At 38.4% G+C, this 26,353-nt stretch overlaps 1 protein-coding gene across 7 annotated transcripts in view; it reads right to left on the bottom strand.

The window, feature by feature from the left end:
- Positions 1-26,353, bottom strand: part of LOC137297712 (dipeptidyl peptidase 4-like) — a 499,818-nt gene that overhangs the window by 21,036 nt on the left and 452,429 nt on the right. For all 7 annotated transcript variants that reach the window (XM_067829642.1, XM_067829640.1, XM_067829641.1 and 4 more), the window contains 3 exons: positions 19,786-19,900; positions 9,402-9,497; positions 226-323 (listed from right to left, as the gene is read on the bottom strand). In XM_067829642.1, the coding sequence (XP_067685743.1) occupies positions 226-323; positions 9,402-9,497; positions 19,786-19,900 (309 nt within the window). The remainder of the gene's footprint in view (positions 1-225; positions 324-9,401; positions 9,498-19,785; positions 19,901-26,353) is intronic.

Genomic DNA, 26,353 nt, shown 5'->3' on the forward strand with positions numbered 1-26,353 from the left:
CAATATCTGTGACAGGATACCGTCGTACTACTGTATCTGTGACAGGTGCCCTAGTCCTACTGTATGTGTGACAGGTACCCGTAAGTCCTGCTGTATCTGCGACAGGTGCCCTAATACTACTGTATGTGTGACAGGTGCCCTAATACTACTGTATCTGTGACAGGTGCCCTAATACTACCGTATCTGTGACAGGTGTTCTAGTACTACTAATGACTGTATACTTACAAATGTTGTGTTGTCCATGATCCCATTGGAGGAGTTTCTGACACAGTCAAACTCAGCCAGTGCACCCCCAGAATTCCTGTAGATAAATTTGTCTTCTCCTGAAACAAAAACCCACAATCAGTACAGACTTCTGGAGAGATGATACAGAAACAAACAGTGACCTGTCCTGAAATGTTACATGTGCAATTTGAAGTACTATCACTATGTGTCTCAGTCCACATGTGAATGGGTACCTCGTAAGGATGGGAAAGCCATATTAACATGGTGCGCCTAGTACACAGCAAGAGTTGTATGATCGCAAGGGAGTTAAGATTAAATATACAAAAATATGACCTGCGCTCCTGATGGACATCCGGTGATGAAAGTGTGGGAGCGTGCGTGGGTGCGTGCGTGCGTATGCGTGGGTGCGTGCGTGTGTGTGTGTGCATGTGCGTGTGTGCGTTTCTCTTGATACTGAAGCTTCATAGGCATTTCAGAAATGTGACTTGCACATGAGGCAATTCACATTACATAGAATATTCAACTATTATCAAGATTATGTTTGGTTTTACAATACTTCTAGCAAAATTCCAGCAATATCACAGCAGGGGACACCAAATATGTGTTTCACACATTGTAACCCATCTGAGGAATAAACCTAGGTCTTCGGCATGACAGGCAAAACCTTCAACCACTAGGCTACCCGACCACCCCGATTTTCAATAGAATACAGAATCTAGGTATGAGAAAGAAAAAGGGAAGAGGAAAGTTTAATGCACAAAAAACCCCTCAAATGTCATCTGTTATCTGTAAAAAAGTAACACATAGTTGTCTTCACAACTGTCTCCAAATTGCTTCTTGAATGCAACCATTTTATTCATAAAAGCTTTATTCTTTGATAGCCTTTGCTTTATCAATAGATTCACTCCCCTGACCATTGATCGTGGAAGGGCTGGATGGATTGAAAACAACATTTACTATAAATATTCTCATGCATCCTCCACTTCTATTGTGTTGACGCATAATCAAATATTCTCACAATATTTCTATTAGTTTACATCCTTTTTAATGAAAGCATTACTGAATTTTCCTTTTCAATGGTTCTTTAGAAACACCAACGTCTTTATGGCTGTGTACAAAGAATGCTGGATTCTGATGTTCAGTGAATTGATCGGGAAGATTGTTTTGTGACATTCAACAAAACATGCATCATAAAATTTCTTGTTTCTCAGCAAGCTTTCTCAATACTACCTAAAAGATTACATTATTCATCTCAATTTTGTATTGATGGAGATCAATCAAATATATAATCCAGAAAATCACAATACTTGTCAATGGGAACCACTATGAAAGTGTTCAACTGAACACCAGCCTTAAGAGTAGTAACAGTCTGTCTGCACTGAAAACATACCAGTAAATTTCACTTTAAATAAAAAGTGAAATCAAGATTCTGAATCTTCATAAATTCACCTTGACAACTGAACACTTAAATCTCAGAACTTTATTCACCTAAGGACAAAAGGTGTTTAACAACCGATCATGGTTTCAAATTCCAATTATTGGTTTGCATTCCAAGGGAGTAGGCTCAGTAGTTGGAACAAAGAAACAAACATACAACTCTACTGTCTGTCCTTGGTGTTTCGTTTAATGTGTACACCCCCATGTGATAAAAACCAATAACAGTAAGTTGAAACTATGATTGGTTTGTATTAAAATCTAGTTTTATTTGTGTTTTCTCCTATATCCAACCTTTTTGCTCTCCCCCGACTAATGTTTAGTGTCTGAATATATATAGTTTTGACAGAAACAAACTATTCCGTTTAGACTGATTCAAAACCCAATAGATGGTAGAGATTCAAAAGCTGAGGAAATCTAGACTTGCTTCATTAAGGGCTTTAACACAGCAGAAAGTGAGTGAGTGAGTTGGGTTTTTTGCCACTTTTCGCAACATTCTGCACATGTCACAGCAGGGATACACCAGATATGGGCTTCACTTACTGTACCCATACAGGGAATCAAAACTGGACCTTCAGCATGATGAGAGAACACTTTAACTGCTGGGCTACCCTACTGCCCTGGGATTCTGGGAAGGACTGGGTGGAAAGCACGACAGGGTGGTACAGGGACGTGACACAGACAATGAGAATGGGTACTGTACTGACTTAGAACATAATGTCAGTGAATCATGATAGTGAAAAGAGGCAACTCTCTACAACACATTGCAGACAGCAACCAATGCTCCCTGTGACAAATACTCAACCTTACAGAAACCATTATCCACATTTCTGCAATACATCACATAAATAACATTTACAAAATATGCCAATGATAAATGATGGTAGGAAAAATAATGGCAGACACATTACTTTGACAGTTTAGAGGTTACAAGTCCTGATGATACATCAGCTATGAAGGCATCACAATAAACAGTGATTCAGAAGGCATTTGTGTGCCGTTTTCTTCGATAACTTCCCTCTGTGGCACTTGTCTTCATCACACATCACTGACTTCATAGGCCACAGAGGGAAACTGACTAGAGGTCATTGCCACAGATGTATAGGTGAGTGAGTGAGTGAGTTTAGTTTTACGCCGCACTCAGCAATATTACTGCTATATGGCGGCGGTCTGTAAATAATCGAGTCTGGACCAGACAATCCAGTGATCAACAACATGAGCATCGATCTGCGCAATTGGGAACCGATGACATGCGTCAACAAAGTCAGCGAGCCTGACCACCCGATCCCGTCAGTCGCCTCTTACAACAAGCTGAGTCGCCTTTTATGGCAAGCATGGGTTGCTGAAGGCCTATTCTACCCCGGGACCTTCACGGGTCAGATGTATAGGTAACCAGTTTCAATTAAAGAAGTTTGAATGGCTGAGTTTATTAGTGCTTAATTAACTAGGTGTTAACTGGGTATAATTAATTGTCAAACTGCTACGGGTGGTATTGCGGTAATCTCTTCTGCTCGCCTGCCGAGTGCCTGAAACAGTTGTTTTGGACTTTGAGTTTGCTGTACATAACGTTGTTCGTTTGCTGTTGCCTTCTGCTCATTTGAAGGCTTGTTTGTTTCACTTTTGACAAGCTCTTTGGAGAAAGTTACAAGAGTTAGTATTATCCAGAGAGTACCGGACCTCAAGTGATGTACAGCAGTAGTTCCAGTTATTTAAAATTGTACCTCACCACAGAGACCATAACATTATTATGTGGTCTCTGATCACCATGACACCTCATCTAAGAAATCAGAAAATAAATATGTGGAACTTTTAGTTCTGTTTCTCTTGGTTTCTATAGATTTCTCATCTGATGTATTTCATGTGGAGAAAAACACGAGAACACTTGTGCTCTCATGTGATTCCATATTTGTTCCCTGTGTATATATTAAACGTCATACTGCTGAACTTATTGTACCACCTTGTACAAAGGTTAATAAGTTTCCTGATTCAATTTTTAAATCTACAGAACTAAATTGGTATTTTTCTAAATTGTTCTGAAATATTATACCAATCTACCATTAATTGCAGCACATCATACATGCACACTCAGTGTTAAGCTCACCAGAATGTCAGTTGTACCTGTGAAGAACACCTGAGCATTACAACAATAACAGATGTAAACCTGATCTGTATTAATGTTCAATAAACATACAGGTGTTTCTATTCCTGTAGTAGAGTGGTGGAAATTGTCAGCTGATAGATATTGGCTCACATAGGAAGCTAGATCCTACTCCCTAATGGGATATTGGAAATTGGTATGGCTTCCATTTTCATCTTCAACCTCTTTATAATTGATGATTAAATGTATATCCTTGCTTCAGGATACAATATCAGATGTTAATCATATGGTTTCAAAACTGGAAATGTCATATGATTTTGTCTGGGGATTTGTATGACAATCAATTTGAAGATGATTGCTCAGAGAGACACAGACTGCCCTTGAGGACAACACTGTTGGTGTATGTATACAAGATGTTGAAGATGGCTCAGCAGCACCGTGCTGTGGTAGAACCCTGGTCATGGGTTTGAATTCCACATATGTGGTTGAACAGACAATGGACACTATCACCATGGAAACCAGTCACAACTATGCATATTTTGAACCTGTACTCATGGAAGCTAAATTCAAAAGACTGCCTATGTGTTAGCAGTGTATGAAACTCCTAAAAAAAACAGCAAGCCCACAGGGTTGGGTTACTGAAAAATGTTGCTGGCCCTGTTAACATGTAACCAGCCCTGTATTGAGAATAGGAAGCTAAGATAAGGTGTTAAACCAATGTAATTAATGAATTGATGTGTGACTGTTACGCACCTTCAGTAAAGAACAACACTGCTCATTGGCTGAAAGCATTTTCTAGACCAATAATATTTAGTATAAGATAAATGTGTAGACCTGTGGGAAGATCTGTGGAAGCTATGGTTTGATTGATCATGAACTATACAGATCGTCTAGCTACCAAATTTGTAAATTATTTTTGAACTATTTCCCATAGTTAATGACATGGTCAAAATGTATACCATTGGAAAACGTATTGGCCAACTGGGCTGGCTATAAAATAAAGTTGTATTGTAACTAGCAAGCAGCGGGCTGGGGGGCAGACACCATTTTATATCCTAGTGCTAGGGAATGTCCAACTGATGCAACCTGCTATTATATCTAACTGTGGTTATAGTTCCTAATCAGTGACATACAGACCTCAGTAGTTTCTTGAGGATTGAATCTAATCTGGAGTGAAACACCATGTCTTCAACAAACATAGACCTTATCCAGATGTTTTGTGTAAAAATAAAAGGTTTCCTGGTCAGATGTGTGCAGGCAGATGATCTGGCTTCAGATCTGTTCCGATGTCTTGAGGCAGATGATCTCAGCCTCAACACCAATAGTTTCCTGGTCAAATGTATCTAGCCATATGATCTGGCTTCAGATGTGTTCCGATGTCTTGAGGCAGATGATCTCAGCCTCAACACCAATAGTTTCCTGGTCAAATGTATCTAGCCATATGATCTGGCTTCAGATGTGTTCCTATGTCTTGAGGCAGATGATCTCAGCCTCAACACCAATAGTTTCCTGGTCAAATGTATCCAGCCATATGATCTGGCTTCAGATGTGTTCCTATGTCTTGAGGCAGATGATCTGACCTCACATCAATAGTCTCCTGGTTAGATGTATCAAGGCAGATGATCTGGCTATTTTCAATAGTTTCCTGGTCAGATGTATCCAGACTGATGATCTGGCTCACATATTTAGTCTTTTGGTCAGATGTATTCAGTTGTGTGAAGGAAGACGATCCAATGATGCAGATGATCTGCCTTCAGATGTATTGAGGCTTCAAATCAATAGTCTCCTGGTCAGATGTGTCCAGACAGATGATCTGGCTTCACATCTTTAGTTTCCTGGTCAGATGTGTCCAGACAGATGATCTGGCTTCACATCTTTAGTTTCCTGGTCAGATGTGTCCAGGCAGATGATCTGGCTTCACATCTTTAGTTTCCTGGTCAGATGTGTCCAGGCAGATGATCTGGCTTCACATCTTTAGTTTCCTGGTCAGATGTATCCAGGCAGATGTTCTGGGTTCACATCAATAGTTTCTTGGTCAAATGTATCCAGGCAGATGATCTGGCTTCACATCTTTAGCCTCCTGGTCAGATGTACTCAGATGTGTAAAGGAAGATAATTCCACTACACATCCTAGTCTGATGTATTAGGGCAGATGCACCCACTGTTGTCATCACTGGGACACTGATACAGCTCCAGATATATACCAGACACTCACACAGGTTGACGGGAACTGGCTGCAACACTTTTATTGATAATCAATGTGTCAGAATGACCCCTGCATTGTGAACAATTTCAAGTCCTGTTGGGAATCTATCAATGAAACAGTTCACATACACTTTCCAAGTTACTGCCTGGCAAACGCAGCATGCTCAGTGTAGAATGGGCAGGCACCTCACTGCCGATTAACAAGCATCTTTGAGATGGAAGCAACATGATTAACAAAGGAAGGCAAACCAGAAAAATTGTGTTGACCAGATCTAACATCAATAGATTAGAAACAAAATGACAAAACAAGGTGGAATCCCAACTTCAGATGGAAATTTCACATGACTGAAAGGAGTATCTTAATGTCTTAGTTGTAAGAAGCTAGGTTATTACACATATTATCAATTTTTATCTCAATTTTTTTTCAGACAAACATACAGCAAAGGGTGTTAACTGTTTATTTTAATCTCAAAGAATCCAAACTAAAGAAACTGTTCAGAGAATGTTGTTCCACTGTATATATATATTGTCAACTGATGGTTACATCAATTCTCAGTGATCCAATGTTCACAGCTGTTGGACCCGTGAAGGTCCCGGGGTACAATAGGCCTTCAGCAACCCATGCTTACCATAAAAGGCGACTCAGCTTGTCGTAAGAGGCGACTAATGGGATCAGGTGGTCAGGCTCGCTGACTTGGTTGACACATGTCATCAGTTCCCAATTGCGCAGATTGATGCTCATGTTGTTGATCACTGGATTGTCTGGTCCAGACTCGATTATTTGCAGAAAAGCAAAAAGTTATGCAAACTGTTACGTTTGCATACAACAATTACCCTGATTCAGAAAGAGCACACATATTTTGTGTTAGTACTAAAAACCAACACTGAGAGGAAAAACAAGTACAGCAACAAAACAATTTCCATGATCACAAGAAATTTCTTCTACAAACAGAATCCAATGTACAGTTACACCTCCACCATAAGCAACGTTTATAAATAATTATATTCTGAATAATCTGACACCAGGTGTTAAATAGATAAGTATTTCCTGTGTAATTCATAAGATCACTGCTGACTTTAAAAGACACATGAGAACATCCAGTAGAAGTTAACCTTGGTCCAAGGCTGTACTGAAAAATAAACTCATGGATATAGAGCCATTCAAGAAAGTCTAGAAAGCAAAAAGTAATAAGGCTTAAGGTTGTCAGTCTGGTATTTATAGTTTATGTAGAAATTTTTATTTAAGATATGAACTATTACCTTAGAGAGTTGTGTAAAGTTAAAATAGGGAATTGCAACATACACCATTTTTGACAGCGCTCAACCCTCTGGCCTGAAACTCTTTTACCATCACAAACTTACATTAATAAAGAATTAGTTCAGTTTTATGCTTCGTACCTTTCACTCTTTTCTTTATGCGTTTATCAAAGATGAAAGACATTATGTCCAAATTTGATAAATGGCTGTCTCAACTGTTCAGGATAGAGCACTTAAACACGCACTGTTTATGCGCCAAACAATTTTGAAATGTTGGAGCACAGTCATTCTGTCAGCAGTTTGTCACTGAGCATTATGTCAAATGTGAAACACAAGGGAAAAAGCAAATTTGATAGCTGGCAAAAGAGTCTTTAAGGACATCAGACATGAAACCTATCACACCCTTGGAACACATGCTTCCAATCCAGAAAAATATCTAATATCCAAAATGTCTTTGAAATAACTTGACGGGGACAATATCCTGATAGCAGCCCTCTCCTCTGGTCTTAGTTCTGTCAGGGGAAGTGAACAGGCAGCTTGTTTTACAGGCATGCATTCATTAATCTTACCACATTGATCCAAAAAGAGGATATTCGGTGGTGGTAACGGCCACGGGAAGGTGGTATAAATGTCACAACATCATGTGCTGTATCTCCATCAGTATGGAGGAGAAGAGCAGGAAAGGACAGTAATCGAATAAACCTGGTGCACTTTGTCTATTTCCATCCCGGAAGCAAGAAGTGTGGCACCTAGCCATCATCTCCCATCACTGTCAAACAATACAAAACAGGGCAGTCTACTTTGACCATTCCCTGAGAAAAAAATAAGGGAGTTTCAATACTTCTCTGACTCTTTTAACATTTCCGCTTTGAGCGCATTGTCTGACATGACTAGTGGTGCAGATGAGATTGGGGTTTTTTCGCTTCTCTCGTCTTCTAGTCAGCTTGATTATTTTCACGTTCATCACATGGTCCAGAAGGAGTTGAGAAGGTAAAGGAGATGGATGTCCTAACAGCCAGATCTGATATTCTATGATTATGCATGTGCCATGTGAGCCCCCTGCCAAACCTCTGACCAATACAAGATCAAAATAGTCTCCATGTGATGTTCTCCAAACCCCATTTACAATCACAAACACAAGCATACTTATTTATGATGGTGTTGTTGGAATAAATAAATACGTAAGATGATTGCTGTCAGAAGGAAGAAGGATACCAATTGAAGAACTGCATCTAACTCATCTAGGTATAGTCCAGCTAACATCTGTTAAATATGTATTCATTATTAAAGGGATAGAGTAAATGATTCACTGTCAAGCAACAGTTCATTGGGCATAGGTTCAGTGATGACAATGATGTGTCAGATTCATCACCTTGGTGATGACTTGCGATGCCTATGCTCTATGAGAGATGGGGTAGCCTAGTGGTTAAGACATTTGTTTGTCACTCAGAAGGTCCAGGTTCAATTCCCCACATGGGCACAATGTGTGACGTTCATTTCTGGTGTCCGTGACAGTGATATTGCTGGAATATGGTTAAAAGCTGCATAAAACTAAACTCACTCATGCTATGAAAATCATACATTAGACATCGTAGGCTCTAGAAGGCTATATATCATTCATCAGTTGGCTGGACTTTGACAAAATTACAAAACCACCTAATTCATCTCAGGAGACATGCTGCAGACATAAGAGATGTTGTGTTTCAGTGTTGGGCAGAACTGAAAACCAAGAAATTCCCTGGAGTTCACCTTATAATATTATTTATTTGTAAGGTCTCAAGAGGGATTTAGACCAGTGACCTTTAAATGTAGCAATGGTATTATGTGGTATTTAAGGCTTACATACATACATAAACCCTTGTAATTCCAAGTCCTGTATAATCTGCAAACTGATGGTCAACTGGGGAGTTGACCAGAGCATCGTTGTACAGAACAATCTTAGCATAAGAACAGCTGTAGGTTTATATTAGGTAAGGGAGTTTTAGCGTTACATTTCTGGCAATCTGTGTTGAAAATAACACATTCTGTGTGGTTGGGTAGGGAGGTATTTCAAAAGCTGGACTTAGTTTCTTATTTTCATTTCTATTTCTGTATATCTCACCGGTACCCACAGATGAAAGGCAACAACAATCCAGATGTACCATTTACGACAATAATTATACACTGTAAGAATTCTACTTACCATTTTGCCAGTGTGCTGTAAAGCTTTTTGGTTTGAAAGATGGGTCGAAGAAGTCATCTAATGTGAACTTTTCACCCAGCGCCTCGTCCTTGTCATCTGAAAGGTGAAATAGAGTTGCTAGATTCAAAGTAGTATATCACTGGAAAATATCTTATCTGCCTTTTTTCTATCTTATCCATAGAAAACCAAATTGCATTTCTTTTAATCATGGTGACAGTTGTCAATAAGTTGATGTTTAGAGACATGGCTGGTTTGGCCTCCATAATCTCAACATAGCTCTTCACAACAATACAACAATACAACAATTCTAATCATCATCATCATCATCATCATCATCATCATCATCATCATCATCATCACCATCATCATCATCATCATCATCATCATCATCATCATCATCATCATCATCATCATCACCCAAAAGTTCCTCAGGCCTAAAGCTGAATAAATCTATACCTAAACTGAATCTGTCTCTGATGTATTGTATTGGCTTTGGTAGACAGACACAATATACAGTCGAACCCCGTTGTGTCGAACTCGTCGGGTCCAAGGGAAAAGTTCGACTTATCCGAGTGTTCGACACATCCGTCAGCATTGAAAGGACCAAGAACCAACACAACCACGGTGCTTAACACATCGTTATTTCGCAGTAGGATACACATACGAACAATATATCTTTGCAATAAATGTTGATCTTTATTCATCTTTAAATTACAACATATACAAATGTAAATCAATTCAATCACTTTATTCGTCATGGCAAATAAATATGCATACAAAAAGATAAGAACAAGAATAATCTAACAAACTCACAAGCGATCCCGTTTAGTTAGCAGCACCAATTCATTTTCAGTCAGTATAAAAAGTTGTATAGTTCACACAAACGGAATCGGAATGTATTGTATCATATACTGAATTTAAAAAATGAGTGAGTGAGTGAGTGTAGTTTTACGCCGCACTCAGCAATATTACAGCTATATGGCGGCGGTCTGTAAATAATCGAGTCTGGACCAGACAATCCAGTGATCAACAACATGAGCATCGATCTGCGCAATTGGAAACCGATGACATGTGTCAACCAAGTCAGCGAGTCTGACCACCCGATCCCGTTAGTCGCCTCTTACGACAAGCTGAGTCGCCTTTTATGGCAAGCATGGGTTGCTGAAGGCCTATTCTACCCCGGGACCTTCACGGGTCGAATTTAAAAAAGGATCACATGAAAGCATAAGTGTTCCCTTATTTTTTTTTCAGGTTTCTTCACAAACCTTGCAATACAAAGCTTTTGAAGAAACCTAGAAAATGAAAATAAAGGAACATGTTTCTTTCATGTGATCCCCTATTTCTTTCCCCCAGTATATAATCAATACAGTAACTAACATCACAGGCCAACACTGCACTAGATACTTGCTGCAGCAGGAGCCATCAATGTTGTAAACTAATTAACTAAATGTAGATTAAAGGAACAGCTTTTAACATGCTAAACCAATACAATTTGAGAGGATAATAATATTTATTTATGTGCTTTTAGTCTCGAATGTGCAACATCTGTTTTCTTGCTTTGTGGTTTACATAATTTTCAAATTTAATCATTTTTGTTTTAGCATAGATTTCTTATTGCACTTAATAACACTAGCATTGTGACATCCTAGAGCAATGGTATTTGTGTTCGCATGGGGAAAGAAGAATAACAGCCAGTCAGTGTTAACTGACACAAACTGACAAGCAGACTATTGGAGGTATTTCATGATTCATTTTGTCATGACTGAATTAGTTTCCATTTAAATTCTTATTGAATCCTGACATATATATTGCGGACTGGCCTTTACAAGTAAATAGGGCTAGATGAAAGAACTGATATTCTGTTATAAAGGTATTTCATGTTCTTGTAACCTGAACAATCTCATAAAGTGAGTGAACATCATTTTATGCCACTTTCAGCAACATTCCAGCAATATGTTGGCAGGGGACACCTGAAATGGGCTTCACACATTGTACCCATACAGGCAATCAAATCGTATAGATTGTGAGGTTGGTTCAGGTATGTGAGAACCACAACCTTGTTTGTGAGTATCATATGGGTTTTCTCATGATTTCGATACCTCTGCATGTGTTTATTCTGGATGTCATTGGTAAGACAGGCTTATAGCTTTAAGACCTTGCATTATCACTATTCGATACAAGTTATAACATAGCTGAAATCACAAAGCAGAGAACCTGTGAAGGTCCTGGGGTAGAACAGGCCTTCAGCAACCTATGCTTGCCATAAAAGGTGACTCAGCTTGTCGTAAGAGGCGACTAACAGGATCGGGTGGTCAGGCTCGCTGACTTGGTTGACACATGTCATCGGTTCCCAATTGCGCAGATCGATGCTCATGATGTTGATCATGGGATCGTCTGGGCCAGACTTGATTATTTACAGACCGCAGCCATATAGCAGGAATATTGCTGAGTGCGGCGTAAAACTACACTCACTCACTCACTCACTCACTCACAAAGCAGAGAATGGCTACTGAATGTATATTATATTTCCTTAGAAATATCTTTAATAAACACTAGACACTATCTAGATGTTTGCATGGGCAAGAGATTTTACAATGAATACGGTACTATGACTTCATTTTTTCAAGACATATTCAGTTTGTTTTCTGGTGTCTTTGTGAAAAGAGCAGTTGCTTAAGGTGATTACTCAGGTTATATGAAAATCACTTATCAAAGGGTGACAAAATTCAAGGCTATTTCAACTTAAGAGAAATATTATTGTGCAAAATTCACCACACTAACAGAGGCTTATGGATATCTGTGTGTCTGAATTCAATGATCAACATTTCCTTTGATAGAGATGATTAGCGTCCAGAAGAACAAAAGATCACTACACAGATTATTGACCCAGTGAGTCTGCTTCTACGCCACCTTCAGCAATATTTCAGCAATTATCACAGCGGGGGACACCAGAAATGGGCCTCACACACTGTACAGATGTGGGGATTCAAACCTGGGTCTTTGGCATGACAAGCTGATGCTTTAACCACTAGGCTACCCCATCACATCCACAGATTAGTGCAGAAGATAAATCATGCCCTGTGTTAACAGTTTCATAGAGAATTTTAAAAAATAGTGCCTAGCTTTGATGATTTACTTCATATGAATAAAGCATTCATTTGTAAGAGAAATCTAATAGTCTAGAATTTGCCCTGGTTATTCAACAACACTGACAGCACCACATAGTCGCATGGCATCCACTTCAAAGAGCAGAGGCCGTAATGTACCCACTTTAGTTGCAAGTGATTCTTAATGTGGAAACCTATAACACTTATCTTAGCACCATAATAAATTGTTATATACTACTCATTGAACGCTAAGACTCACTTTAAGTACTCACTATATCTTATGGTTACATCAAAGATGTATTTCTCCACTAACTTGGAGGAAATAACTGCAAACCATAACTTCCCTAAGTAGCACTTTGGAAGTTGGTGTGATGAGGATGAAGCCTCTTATGGATAGACAACTTCAAGCTTGATAACAGTGATAGAATCTACACTGAAACGTTGCATCCATTGCAAGAAAGAAGTTGTCTATCCATAAAAGTCTTCATCCTCAACTGCAAACCATTTGCAAATGAATTGCATGAGGGTCATGTGTCAAATTGCTGAAAAGCAAGAGGAAATGTCACGCATGTGAACAGTTGCATTTTTGGTTAAAAATTTGCAAAATTAATAATTTATTGAACTCATAACAATCATGTTTTCAATGTTATGAATTTCTCATACTACACATCAATTCACGTGTAAACAGAATGGAATACTTTACAAATACTGGTGTAAAACAGTTGACTGAAGTATGTGGCATTTAAACTGGTGAGTCTTAACTTTTGTAGTATACCTTGCCACTGAGACACTGATGGTACCTGTGCTGACTTGCCTCTCCTCCCAGACAAAATGTCACACCAACAGGAAATTACATCCCCACTACATGTCAGGAATGCTGGTAACCTTGACAACAAGTTTCTACGGCAATATGAAAACAATATCACCAGAATATCCCTCCACCCGATTTATCCACGGTTCCATTGATACGGTATCCATTAATTAATGCCAACCTGTCACATGTAATGAAATAGGATGGGCTGGTATTATTCTGAATGCAAAGTCTGACTTTTGTGAGATCCTGCAGATTATCTTAATGAGTAATGGTAAGATGTTTTTAGTATTTCCAGAATTTGTAGAATTTGTGGACTACAGTACAACTAAAAAACTGAAAAACAATCGTCAAACTAACAAAAATTTCACATTATTTACGACTTACAAAAATCTCCTTTACAGCAAATACACCATTATATTGAATTAACAAAATGAGAAATTTGATTTTCTTTCTGTAATGTGATTTTTGGGCAGTGCTGTTTGTGTCATTACATAAATGAGAAGGGACAGTGAAGCAGCCATTGTTTTCATCCTAGGGAGGATTAGCTCAGTTTGAGCTAGGATTGACGTTTTCATCATGGATCATCATGTGAGTTGTAATTGTCCTAGCGGGGAGCCAGGGTTTTTCCTGGATCACTCAGGTTGTAAATCTTCTAAATTGCTTTCCTACTGATGAAAACGCTCTTTGCAAAAAAGCAAGGTGATGTCCTTTGAGAACGATGACTATGGCATTTGGAGTCTTTGATGTTGTTTTCACTGATTATACCCTCCACGAAATTATTTACATAGATTTCTGGGAAACTTTATGTTGATACTTACAGGAAATTTATAAAGGAAGTTGGCAAGTGATCATTACAGTTAATGATGTGCTGGAATATGTATCAGCAACGCTGCTTTAACGACATGAAGTGACACTGTAGATGTTTTCAACTGACGTCACGATCTGGTTAGAAACTCAACGACATCAAGGTCACCATGACCTCATAAGCTAGCCCTGATTCAATTCCAGATAAACTTTCTCCCAATCTGACATTACAGGGTGAGAAAAGATACATTATTCATCTAAAAATAATCTTGTATCACACGAAAAGATATAAGAGAGTGTTTAGACGAGATTGGATTGACGAACATATTTCTGTAACTTTAACGGTCATTCTCTCTTACTATCTGCATTTTTATGCCATATTATATTTTCACTGCAAGCTTTTGCCACATGAGTGTGTGAGAGAATGTGAGACATTGACTCCAGAGAATATGGATTAGCCATTGAAAATGAAAATTATATGAAGAGATCACTAAGAATTGGTGATGACACCTGCATAGATGGCCCTAAACATACAGGCCATTCATCCAATTTTCATAGAAATATAATGCATTCATAGACAGCATTAGTGGGCAGCCTGTAAAATGATAAACCAGATATGATACAACAGATGTTGATAGCCTTGTTGATGGTGCTTGTTACTGAATGAGTGAGTGAGTGATCTGGGTTCTGTGCCTCTTTCAGGGTGTTTTATTTAAATCTCAGTATGTCAGTATAAATCTCAAGGTGATGCAGGTTTTTTCCATGAAAGCCCAGGCAAGTCTATACATAACCACAGTTTGAATATGAAGAGTCTCTGTGCTCCTTTTCAAAATATTTTATGATCATATTTTTTCCACATTTTTGTTCTTTAAAACTTGTTCATTTCAGAGAAATGCTGACCAACCAGGAATAATGATTAGGAAAAATATGGAACTTTGTGAAGTGCCACTTATATAAAAAAAATAAAATAAAATGAGGTGAGAGTACTGCAGCTCAAAGAGAGATAATATAATGTAAACCAGTGATCAGAAACAGTTGACACAATAGTAAAATGCCACAATGGCACAATGGTACTATGGCACAATGGCACAATGGCACAATGGCACAATTGCAAAATGGTCAGTATAGGTACAATTGCTACAATGCCAATGAAAACATGTACATTGTGTTTTCAATCAAATATTGCACTGCACACACATTTGTTGCATCATTTTGACCAAATTTTCAAGTGCAGAGTCACGGGCCGAGCTGCCACAGAACAAAGTTCATTGCATTGAGTAAAAATATCACAATGCATGGGGAAATTGTTCGCAAATATCAGTGCAGCATCACGAGAGAACAAAGACACAGGGTGTAACCAAGTAATGCCTTGTCTGACGCGAACACAGGACCCCTTCCTATGTGAAGCTAGCATGAGATGAGATACAATGATTCTCCATGTTCAACCCCTATGTAAATGTATTGACCACTGGACTATATCTTCATTGCATTGACTAGAGCATGTGCATTGATTACTGGAGAATCTAGGAGCAATTCTTATACTTTACAGGAGAGGTCTGTTGCTATGATAAATAGAAGCAGTTTGACTAATTCAGTACACAGTTTTATATCAAAGGTCACTGTTGAACACTGAGTGTAAACAATGGGGAGAGAAATTAATCCTGCCATTAATGATTCATTTCTTCTCTCAATTTTGCTCGACATGCATATGATGCTTGACATGATGCTTGATGGATGGATGGATGGATGGATGGATGGATGGATGGGTGGATGGATGGATGGATGGATGCATGGATGCATGTATGTATATACTACTAAGGTAAGTTCAGGTCATTCACAACAGATTACCCATGATATCATGCAAGAATGAGGTGGTCCTTATGCTCTATTAATTAGTATTAAAAATCTGTGTGAAAACATTTCCATATGTTGACCTATTATGTAATCAAATATATTACAAGATATGTTTTCTTTGATGGACATTGGTTTGCTTGACAACATTTAAGAATCTAAGTGAAATGTTGCCAATCACAGAATAAAGAGGTTGTACATCCATAGAATTATCATCATTTGAGAAGTGATGTGTTCAAAATGATTGTGGTGATTGAGTAGTGAGTGAAGCATGGCGCTGAACGTTTATTTCCACACATGGATACAATTTTACAAAAGCCTTTACATGATCTGGTGCAGATTTTTATTGGCATTAATCAACATGTCTTTCCAAATTAATCTTTTACGTTTTGGAAAAAATCATAATACATGTACTAAGGTTATTGTTGAGCCACAAATGAAAATATTGACATATTTATAAAAACTCATCGAATGAGGCAAGACGCAAGCATTGTCCTTATTGTTTGTGATTTACACTGGGTATCAACAGTAAGAAAACATTCAGAATTGCATCTTTACATCAAGATGCTCTAAAGCAACATGTTTGAAAACCAGATACTAAGGAATGGTATTACAAGATTTTTCCAGACATATCATTTTGATATCAAATGTCACCACAATTCATGTCATGTTTCAAAGGTCAATAATTAAAGTTACACTACCTGCTACTTGTGAAATACTTCAGTTCAAATATGTGAAACAAAATCTCTGATGCAAGATTCTTGTTGCCATGACAATCTATTCCTGCTATCTAATCATTCCATTTCCTATCTATAGATAGACACATTGACAGATGATGTGTTAGCATACAATACAAAAATTGATTTGTATATTAGCAATTCTCAGATCTGATAAAGATTCAATCTGTGCCATGTTCCAGACAAAGAGTACTAGGAACAGCTTAAGAAATAATTTGTCTGCATTCAACACATAAACGGCTGGTGATGGAGAGGAGCATTTTCAGAAGGCCTTTGAAGCTGTCAAGGTAGTTCAGTTACAAAGGAACTTCTTCAGCTGTAAGCAGGATTTAAGGTGCATCAAAGGGAGAGAGAATAAAACATCCAGTCTATTTACCTTTGAAGTATATGAACAGTCTGTCATTACATGAGAGGATGTAAGAATTCAAACTGTTATGTCAGGTACACTTTGTGAATTAAAACTGTTGTCACATCAGGGAAAATATGGACACTGGATGTCCTCGTACAAGAAATGGGGTGGTGGGGTAGTCTAACGGTTTAAGGATTTGCTCATCGCGATGAATGCCTCGGTTAGATTACCAACATGGGTACAATATGTGAAGCCCATTTCTGGTATCCATTATGATGTTATTGGGAACAGACAATCCTGGTTTGTTACATGACGTGAAAAAATCTGGACAAAGATTGTTATCAGAAAATGGCAAATACTGACATGTGCTAATATCTTTTGGAAACTTCAACATTGACTGTTAAATCATTAGCAAAACATAGGGAGTTAAAAAAGAATGCTGGAAAACTTTATTAAAGATTTGTCTGGTGAGGCCGAGACTTGGGAAAATATGGACAAGGACTGTTAACTCACAAGGGAAATTTCAGAACGTATCATCATCCGATGAGGGGAAATATAAGCAAAGACTTATCTCACAGGGAAAATTTCCAGCACAGACTGTCATCAGATGAGGGAAAAGTATAGACAAAGACTGTTATCTAGCTCAAGGAATTTCAGCATAGATTGTTATAAGATGAGGGAAAACTTAGGCAAAGGTTGTTATCTCACAGGGAAATTTCTAACACAGACTGTCATTAGATGAGGGAAAACTTGGGCAAAGACTGTTTCTAACACAGACTATCATCAGATGAGGAAAATTTGGGAAAAGAGTGTTATCTCACAGGGAAAATTTCTAACACAGACTGTCATTAGAAGTGGGAAAACATGGGAAAAGACTTATCTCAAAGGGAAATTTGTAACACAGACTGTCGTTAGATGAGGTGAAACATGGACAAAGACTGTTATGTCACAGGGGAAATTTCAGCATATATCATCATCAGGTAAGGGGACACATTACTCAAAATACCTATCTCACAGGGAAAATTTCCAGATTGTCATCATTTGAAGGAAAATATGGGGAAAGAATGATATCAGGTGAACGAATATAGGCACTGCCTCCTGAAGCTCTCTAATGAAGTGATTGGGAGTCACAGGAGAGTGACAGCAGACATCCAGATCTGTTAGTTTGCCTCTAGGCAACCGGGATCACATCTTCATTAAGCATTGCCTACCACCTTTTAAAAGATTAATGGCTTCATGGGGAGGTTGAAGATAAAAAACGAAAAGAGATTAGCCTGACTTTCAATAAGTGATGGCATTCATCCAGCAAGTGTCCTTCTTTTAACAGATTAAGACCTTTAACAAAACATCCTTTCTTTTTCAAAGTATCAATCATGTAAAAACAACTGTTTCTGTCCTCTTTTTTGTGCATGTAGCAAATCAATAAAGCTGAAGCTGTGTTTCAATGAGATTGAATGTAATGGCTGCAATGTACAATGTCAGAAAAGTGAGTGAGTGAGTGAGTTTAGTTTTACGCCACACTCAGCAATATTCCTGCTATATGGCGGAGGGTCTGTAAATAATCGAGTCTGGACCAGACAATCCAGTGACCAACAACATGAGCATCGATCTGCACAATTGGGAACCGATGAGTCAACCAAGTCAGCAAGCCTGACCACCCGATGCCGTTAGTCGCGGCTTACGACAAGCACAGTCACCTTTTATGGCAAGCATGGGTTGCTGACGGCTATTCTACCCTGGGACCTTCACTGGTCATGTCAGAAAAGAGGTGGTGAGGTAGAAAGACATTCAAACAAGCCATTCTAGATATCCTGAAAACCCATGTGTCAAATCTATTTCAACATTCATACTTTAGTAATAAGTGAGTTTAGCAATATTCCAGCTATATGGCAGCGGTCTGTAAATAATCGACTAGACAATTCAGCGATCAACAGCAACAGCATCGATCATAACACTTTGGGAACTGATGACATGTTTCAACCAAGTCAACGAGTCTGACCTTTTATTGCAAACATGGGTTGCTGAAGGCCTATTCTACCCCGGATCTTCACGGGTCGAGTGAGTGACTGAGTGGGTGAGTGAGTGAGTGAGTGAGTGGGTGATATTACTAGAAATGGGCTTCGCACATTGTACCCATGTGGGGTATCAATCCACAGTCTTAAACATGATAAACAGACCATTAAATAAGGATATCCAACCAACCACCGTTAGTGAGTCATTCAGTCAGTTACGCAACACATTACTCATTACAACAAAAGAACAGGTAAACCAATTACTGCTGACTTTCAAGTCAGACCACTCAATTGAGCCCAACCATTCACCAGTTTAGTAGCATATCCTTAAGCCAGACCAAATCTATTTTTTGTTTTACTGATCTAACAGTTGTATTTGTTCAAGAATATGAAATACCATACAAATTTTTACAAAATTCTTATGTCTCTATTGACTAAAAATGAATTCTTACAAAAACAAATATTTTTTTTACCCATCGACACTTCATAAATTCCCAAAAGTAAAACACTTGTAGCATTCAAAAGGAATATTACTTTGATTGGTGATTTTTAAAACACAAATTCTCTATCCTACTTTTAGGTTTTCTGAGAACAAAATCTATGAAACAAGAAATAAACGTGGTCTGGCCTTATCTGAGATTGAAACACTGAAGCACTGAAACACTTGGCATGACAACATCAGTGTATGTGAACCAAATGTAGGGACTTACTTGGAGACAGCAGGACTACAGCAGTGATGATAAGTGAGCAGACGACGACAATGACAAGAAGGGCGATGGCAATACCACGCCAATTGCGCTGTGAGGCTGCATTTCCCACCAACTCCTGCAAAACAACACACATTCATTGTCATACTGGCAAAGTCACAAAAACTGTCACTGGTACACACAACACTGAGCACACTTTAAAAATCCTTGTGAGATCTGACAAACCTTGGATGTCAAAGATCACAGCTGTATGCTATGTCACTGCATAATGTTGCCCATGTGTGATGAGACCAGATACTATCTAATATTTCCATAAGGAAACACAATGTTTCAGTTTTATGATGAAATAATACTATTCAATATTTCCATAAGGAAACACAATGTCGCACTTGTGTGATGAGACTGGTTTCTATGTAATATTTCCAAAAGGAAACACAATGTTGCACTTGTATGATGAGACTGGTTTCTATGTAATATTTCAAAAAGGAAACACAATTGTTGCACTTGTATGATGAGACTGGTTTCTATGTAATATTTCCAAAAGGAAACACACTGTTGCACTTGTATCATAAGACTGGATACTACATTTCAAGAATAAAACACTATGTTGCGCTTGTTTGATGAAACACTATGATGCAATGTTTCAAGAAGGAAATACAATATTTGCAACATTGCTGTAAACTAAAATACCAGGAAGTAATCAGATTTCTAAACATTTATGTACAATAATGTTTGACCACAATTTGTGTCCAGCCATTTAAGTTTGTTTCCATAACTGTTGTAAGAATTAACGCATAATGTGACGAATCCATCTACAACATATTCATCCACAAACAGCCACTCTTTCCCTGTTGATGGACATTATTATATCCTTGAATCTGTTTCCTTGGCAACACTGTTCATGTACCTTGGCCACACAACAGGTATTTATTAAATATATTATGATTAACAGAATTAGCTCCATTACCGTCAAAACGAAAAGAAGAATATTTGTTTACCACACTGAATGTACCTTAAGATGAAGCCCTCACACCAGATACATGCAGGCCAAACACAAACTCACTTAACTTTCTTCTAATTACATGTTTGTTGAATAAACCCATGCTCAGTCATGTCTCAAAGTCCCTGAACCACATTATTTTCCCCGTACCCTTCCCCCCCTGTGATGCTAAAACTCTAAATGAAGCAAGTCTAGATTTCCCCACGTCTGAATCTCCAGTCTCCCTGGGGCTCCTTTTCAACATTAATGGGTTTATTTGTTATAATCAAAATCATGTATATTCATAGACTAAGCATTAGTCGACCCCCTGCTGTATATGACAAGAAGCAGCCAAGACTGATTAGTAAAAGACTCAAAGAAAGACTATCTCCCACACAAAACATGCAAATGCTAGATCCTACACAAAAGGATACTACAAGCAACATTATTGAATTCCACTTCCTCCCCCAAGACATAATGGAAGTAACTGCAAGCATGTCTGTTGGTAGGATGTAAAACAAAAGTACACAGCAGTAAAGTTAATTTCTTCTTTATTGATTATCAGCACTGTTTGTTTTGTTGTTCTAATAGGTATCTGCTCTAATGGCTTGTTAAAGCACTGCCATGTTAGCTTGTGTTAAAAGGGTTATGAACGAGATATACAAATTCTGATAAGGCAAACCTCAGTTTCTGTCAATATACACAAACTACAATGGATGGACACAGTTTCAAAGCAAAATGAAATTTATGTACCCTTTATGTATCCAGTCATGACTTGAAAGGATATACCTAAGCATAGAGACACTGATTTCACCATATAACAAGGTATGTAAATATGAAACATCGGATAGATAATAATCTGTTTCAACTGCCTGTCAAAACAAGATCCAATCAGCATCAAAGGTGAGTAAGTGAGTATAGACTGACATTGCCTTTAGCAATATTCCACAATATCTGGGACACAAGAAATGCGCTTCACATATTGAAATGGGAAAAGTGGGAAATCAAACCATGTCTCCAGCATGACAAGCAAACGCTTCAACCATTAGGCCACCCCACTGCCCCTGTATCAATGGTAAAATCACCATGTGAGATTTATAGAAAACTTAAATTCAGTGAAGACACCAGGTGTTCATATAACAGTACATGGAAATAGTTCCATATAATTATGAACTGTTCAGTTAGAATTCTACCTTTTGAGTACACCAAAAGCATGTTCTTGCATCATGCTTCTCATTCTACACTTGCTAAACATTTTTGTTTCGTTTAACATTCCTCTCAGTCTGGACCAGACAATCCAGTGGCTAATGTCATGAGCACTATCCTAAGCAGATAGTCACTAAGCTGACCACTTTGTCTATTATGCCACCTCCTCTGGTAAGCATGGATTGCTGGGGACCTAACCCACATAAATCCCAGGCAATCTAGTGCTGTAATTTATCCTATGTTTTAGCTGGGTTGAGGTGAGATTTGGCTTGTATGTCCAGGGTCTTATATGTAGGATATAACATGACCCGTGGGCATTATTGAAAAGTAAGCCCGCTTCCCACATGAAATGCCCCAGGGCCAAAGGCTCGCATGCATTTCCCAAGGGAAGAGGTCTTACTTTTCAATAAAACCCATGGGTCATATTACATCCAACTTATAAACCGTCTGAAGATACATACTTTAGACATAATTTCAATGTTTGGTAATCACTGATGAAATCATCTGGGATGAGACTGGCAGCTGACACCTCATCTTGCAAGCACAACACACAATGTTGCTTTGTCTGTGCTAACCATGCTCTGCACTTACGGTGCCAGCACTACCTGTCTTGAGAGCAACACATGGTTCATACTGAGAAAAAAATCACATCATTCACAGCATGCTTGGTTAAAACTCCCAAGACAGTAAGTGAAGGGATAGGAGTTCAAAACTGAAAACTGAGAAATATCAGTAATGCAATATTTTATGTTCATATTCAGTGATGACAAGACAAAGTTGTACCAATCTCCATGACAAGTAATAATTCAAAGTTTCGGAACAGAGGGACGTTATTACGATAATGCCAGGTAAGAGTGACATTATTTAGATAATTGCCATAGGAAGCAACATTGTATCAGATTTGAGGGATATTATGAAAAAAGTGCCCATGAGAACAATAGAGTGACATCACTAGAGACTTACCATGTTTAAGTCCAGTATGATACGAGGGCTGACTGACACATTTAGACCTTCAAATGAAGAAGCTGCCTGAAGTGGAATCTTTCATTGGGGGCATAACATGATGTCACTAATGTAGTCATCCACTAATGCCAAAGTCTCTCCTAACTCTGAGAGCAATGTGGTTCAGAGGGATAGTCAAGCAAGAAAACTGAACACTTGGAACATACCTATGCCAAATAGGAACATCTACCTCAAGGATCAAGCTCCTGACAGACTACATGATGTAAAAAATTGGTCCAGTGCCTAAATAGTCACAATAATATCTTAAAGTTTGTTTCTTTCGTAACTCCAAGCGTTATGCATGTTATGTAATTTGTACAGAAGAATTCCTCTGCACTGATAAGGACGGTAATGAGCCTGTTCAACTGAAGCATGTTTAATGGGACGTTTGTTATAGGATGAGGTAATATGGAAATTAATGGCTGCACAGTAACTAACTGAAGACATCCATTTGTGAGTGGCTGCTAGCACTTGTCCTGACTTATGCACCTCGGCCAATCATAGAATCTGTGCCATGGTTTAACATGGATACCCCTCTCAGACACAATAAATTCTGACCTCACCAAATCCTTGTCTTATCCCTTGTAAACTAGACATCACGCAGGGAACTAGTGGACATTGGCTAATGCTACTTCGGAACATTGTATCACAGACTGATACTACTTTTGAACAGTGTATCACTGATTTATACTACTTTTGTACAGTGTATAACAGAGTGATACTACTATTGAACGTGTATCACAGATTGATACTTTTGAACCATAATGTATCAAGGACTGATACTACTTTTGAACAGTGTATCACTGATTTATACTACTTTTGTACAGTGTATAACAGAGTGATACTACTATTGAACGTGTATCACAGATTGATACTTTTGAACCATAATGTATCAAGGACTGATACTACTTTTGAACAGTGTATCATATGGATTATATTCCACTGTAATCAGCATATATATCATTTGGACGATACAGGAGTTGGAACCAATGTATTACATAGAATTGTTCAGTCACACTGGAATCTGTGTATCCCACAGATGATTTATCACATTAGAAGCACTGCTATACCAATGATATCATATCACCTCACTGGAATAGTATTATTATTAAACATCTGTTGCTTTTCAGAAACAAGAGGGCCTGCCAATGACCATCCACTGATAGATAAACTCTGTCTATTCAACCATGAAAGATCTCTGTGATGACATGAATCATACATTATACTGACTAACAACTAGTCTCTGAAATGAACATATTTTACTGTAAAAAGTTCATAGTGAAAAAAAAATAATACTATAATGAAATGGAGCCATGAGACTTTATTCATTTTCAGAAAGCTAAAGGAATCTAGACTTGCCACATTTTCTAGACTTGTATGGGCTTTCTTGGTTATATTTACTTCAGGGTCTGTACGACAGACTATGCATGATATATACCTCGTTGATTCAAAGCTATGAAATATATTTCAGACATATACTTTAATGGTCAGACAACATGCTACACGGTTGGGTAATCTGTCCTGGCATCCATTTTAAGGGCCTTTAAGTGTACACAGCTGGTACAAGTCAATTAGTCTGTGGTTTTTACATAGAATTTATGACCATGCACACTCACATGCTAAGGGCTAAACATTTTACTGTTATTGATTTATTGTCAAATGCATGAAAATAGTCCCCCAAATTAAATATTTAAATACTGGCATCTGTGTACCAGAAAACATATCATATCGCTTTTTACAATATTCTCGCAATATCACAGCAAGGGACATCAGAAATGGGCTTCACACATTGTTCTTATGTGGGGAATCGAACCCAGGTCTTCAGCATGACGAGCAGACGCTTTATCCATCATGCTACCCTCAACCCCCTTCACACTGAATCACAACAACAATAAGAATACAACCCGCCAAAAGTTCATTTCCAGAACCACCAACAGGGAGACAGCACCATAAGCACGTAAATATTAACAAAAATAAATGGTTTGGTACATGATCCAAAATATGCAGTTTCAAGAAACATGCAATTACTGCTGTTGTCAAAAATGTATTTTCAGAAATGTAAAAGAGTCTACCGAATTTTACTGTGGGTAAGGTAATGTTGATTATGACAATGACAACAGTGTCCTCTTTGTTCCAGCGCTGTCACTTTGATCAAGTGTAAAGTAGAGTTAGCAGGTTACATCATCATTTTTGCCAGAGTCTACATTCCACATATACAGCTGAGAAGTCTGTCTAAGTACCATGTTTGAAGATATTTTTAGCTTTCCCTGAATCCCTGGCATATCCAATGGAACTATGAAACAAAGGTCTTCAGAAGATCAACATGAAAACTGAAAGCTGTGATACAGACTGACAGGGATATGGGCATGGAGATTAAGTACAGTGATGGAGTACCTAGGATCATGGATGCAGAGCTACACCTCCATGAAGGAAGTACTTTTCTTCATCTATTGCACCTGCCTATTGGTGCTGAATGGACTGCAGGGTCCTGTAAGAGGTGATGACAAGCAGCACTGCACTCACAAGATCCATTCACGCTGCTTCCCCAAGCTCTTCACTTCCCCCTTGTTATGACAGAGCTCTCGCCTATCCCATCTACTCAAGCTTCAAATAGGCAGGTGTGTTAAACAGTGTCTAATTATTCCCTGTAATGCAATTAATTGAACAATTATAACACACAGCCACCTACCTCTCGTTCTCGTAGCATCGCGGACTAAATCTTCCCGAAAATCAATAAACTTGTGTTGAATCGTTGTTCATATACAACCTGTGAGATCCAGAAGGAAATACAATCTGTCAGACGGCTTAATCAATGAAGGGATTTTTCCGCAACTCTGTGTCCAGTCAGGGAACCTCGAGATCCCCAGGAGGCCGTACACCAACAAGGAATAGCCTGGATGAAAACGCCTCTTGGCGTACACACGTCCAAGCTGTTCCAGTGCTCGGGTGGTGCCTGGTTGTGATGGAGGCAAGTCTTATTGACCTATCTTATTGGGAGAGCTGCAGACCAGCAACCTGGCATGACTCTAGAATTTCCTTCCATATTTCATAAATATGAACAACAAATCGTCAAAATTTAAACTTCAAAGGGAAGCAACTCCTTGCATTATCTCAGCCAGATCACAGCGTGCATTATACAAAACATTACACAAGATATGGGGACAGTTCCAGCATTATCTGCTTGAGTATAAATAATGCACTTATTCAACAGCAGCTCAATACACACTCAGTAATACAACGTGGAGCCAGAGCTGAAGGAGAATAATAAACCAATCCAATTGCAAAAAGTGACTTCAACCAGGCACACTGTATATCCTTGAAGAAACGTAATCTTCCCTGGTTTTTTGACATCACCCAGCTTATAAAACCTCTCGAGATTTCCTC

The sequence above is a fragment of the Haliotis asinina genome, chromosome 10, assembly GCF_037392515.1.
Source record: "Haliotis asinina isolate JCU_RB_2024 chromosome 10, JCU_Hal_asi_v2, whole genome shotgun sequence".
In the NCBI taxonomy this organism is placed as follows: Eukaryota; Metazoa; Mollusca; class Gastropoda; order Lepetellida; family Haliotidae; genus Haliotis; species Haliotis asinina.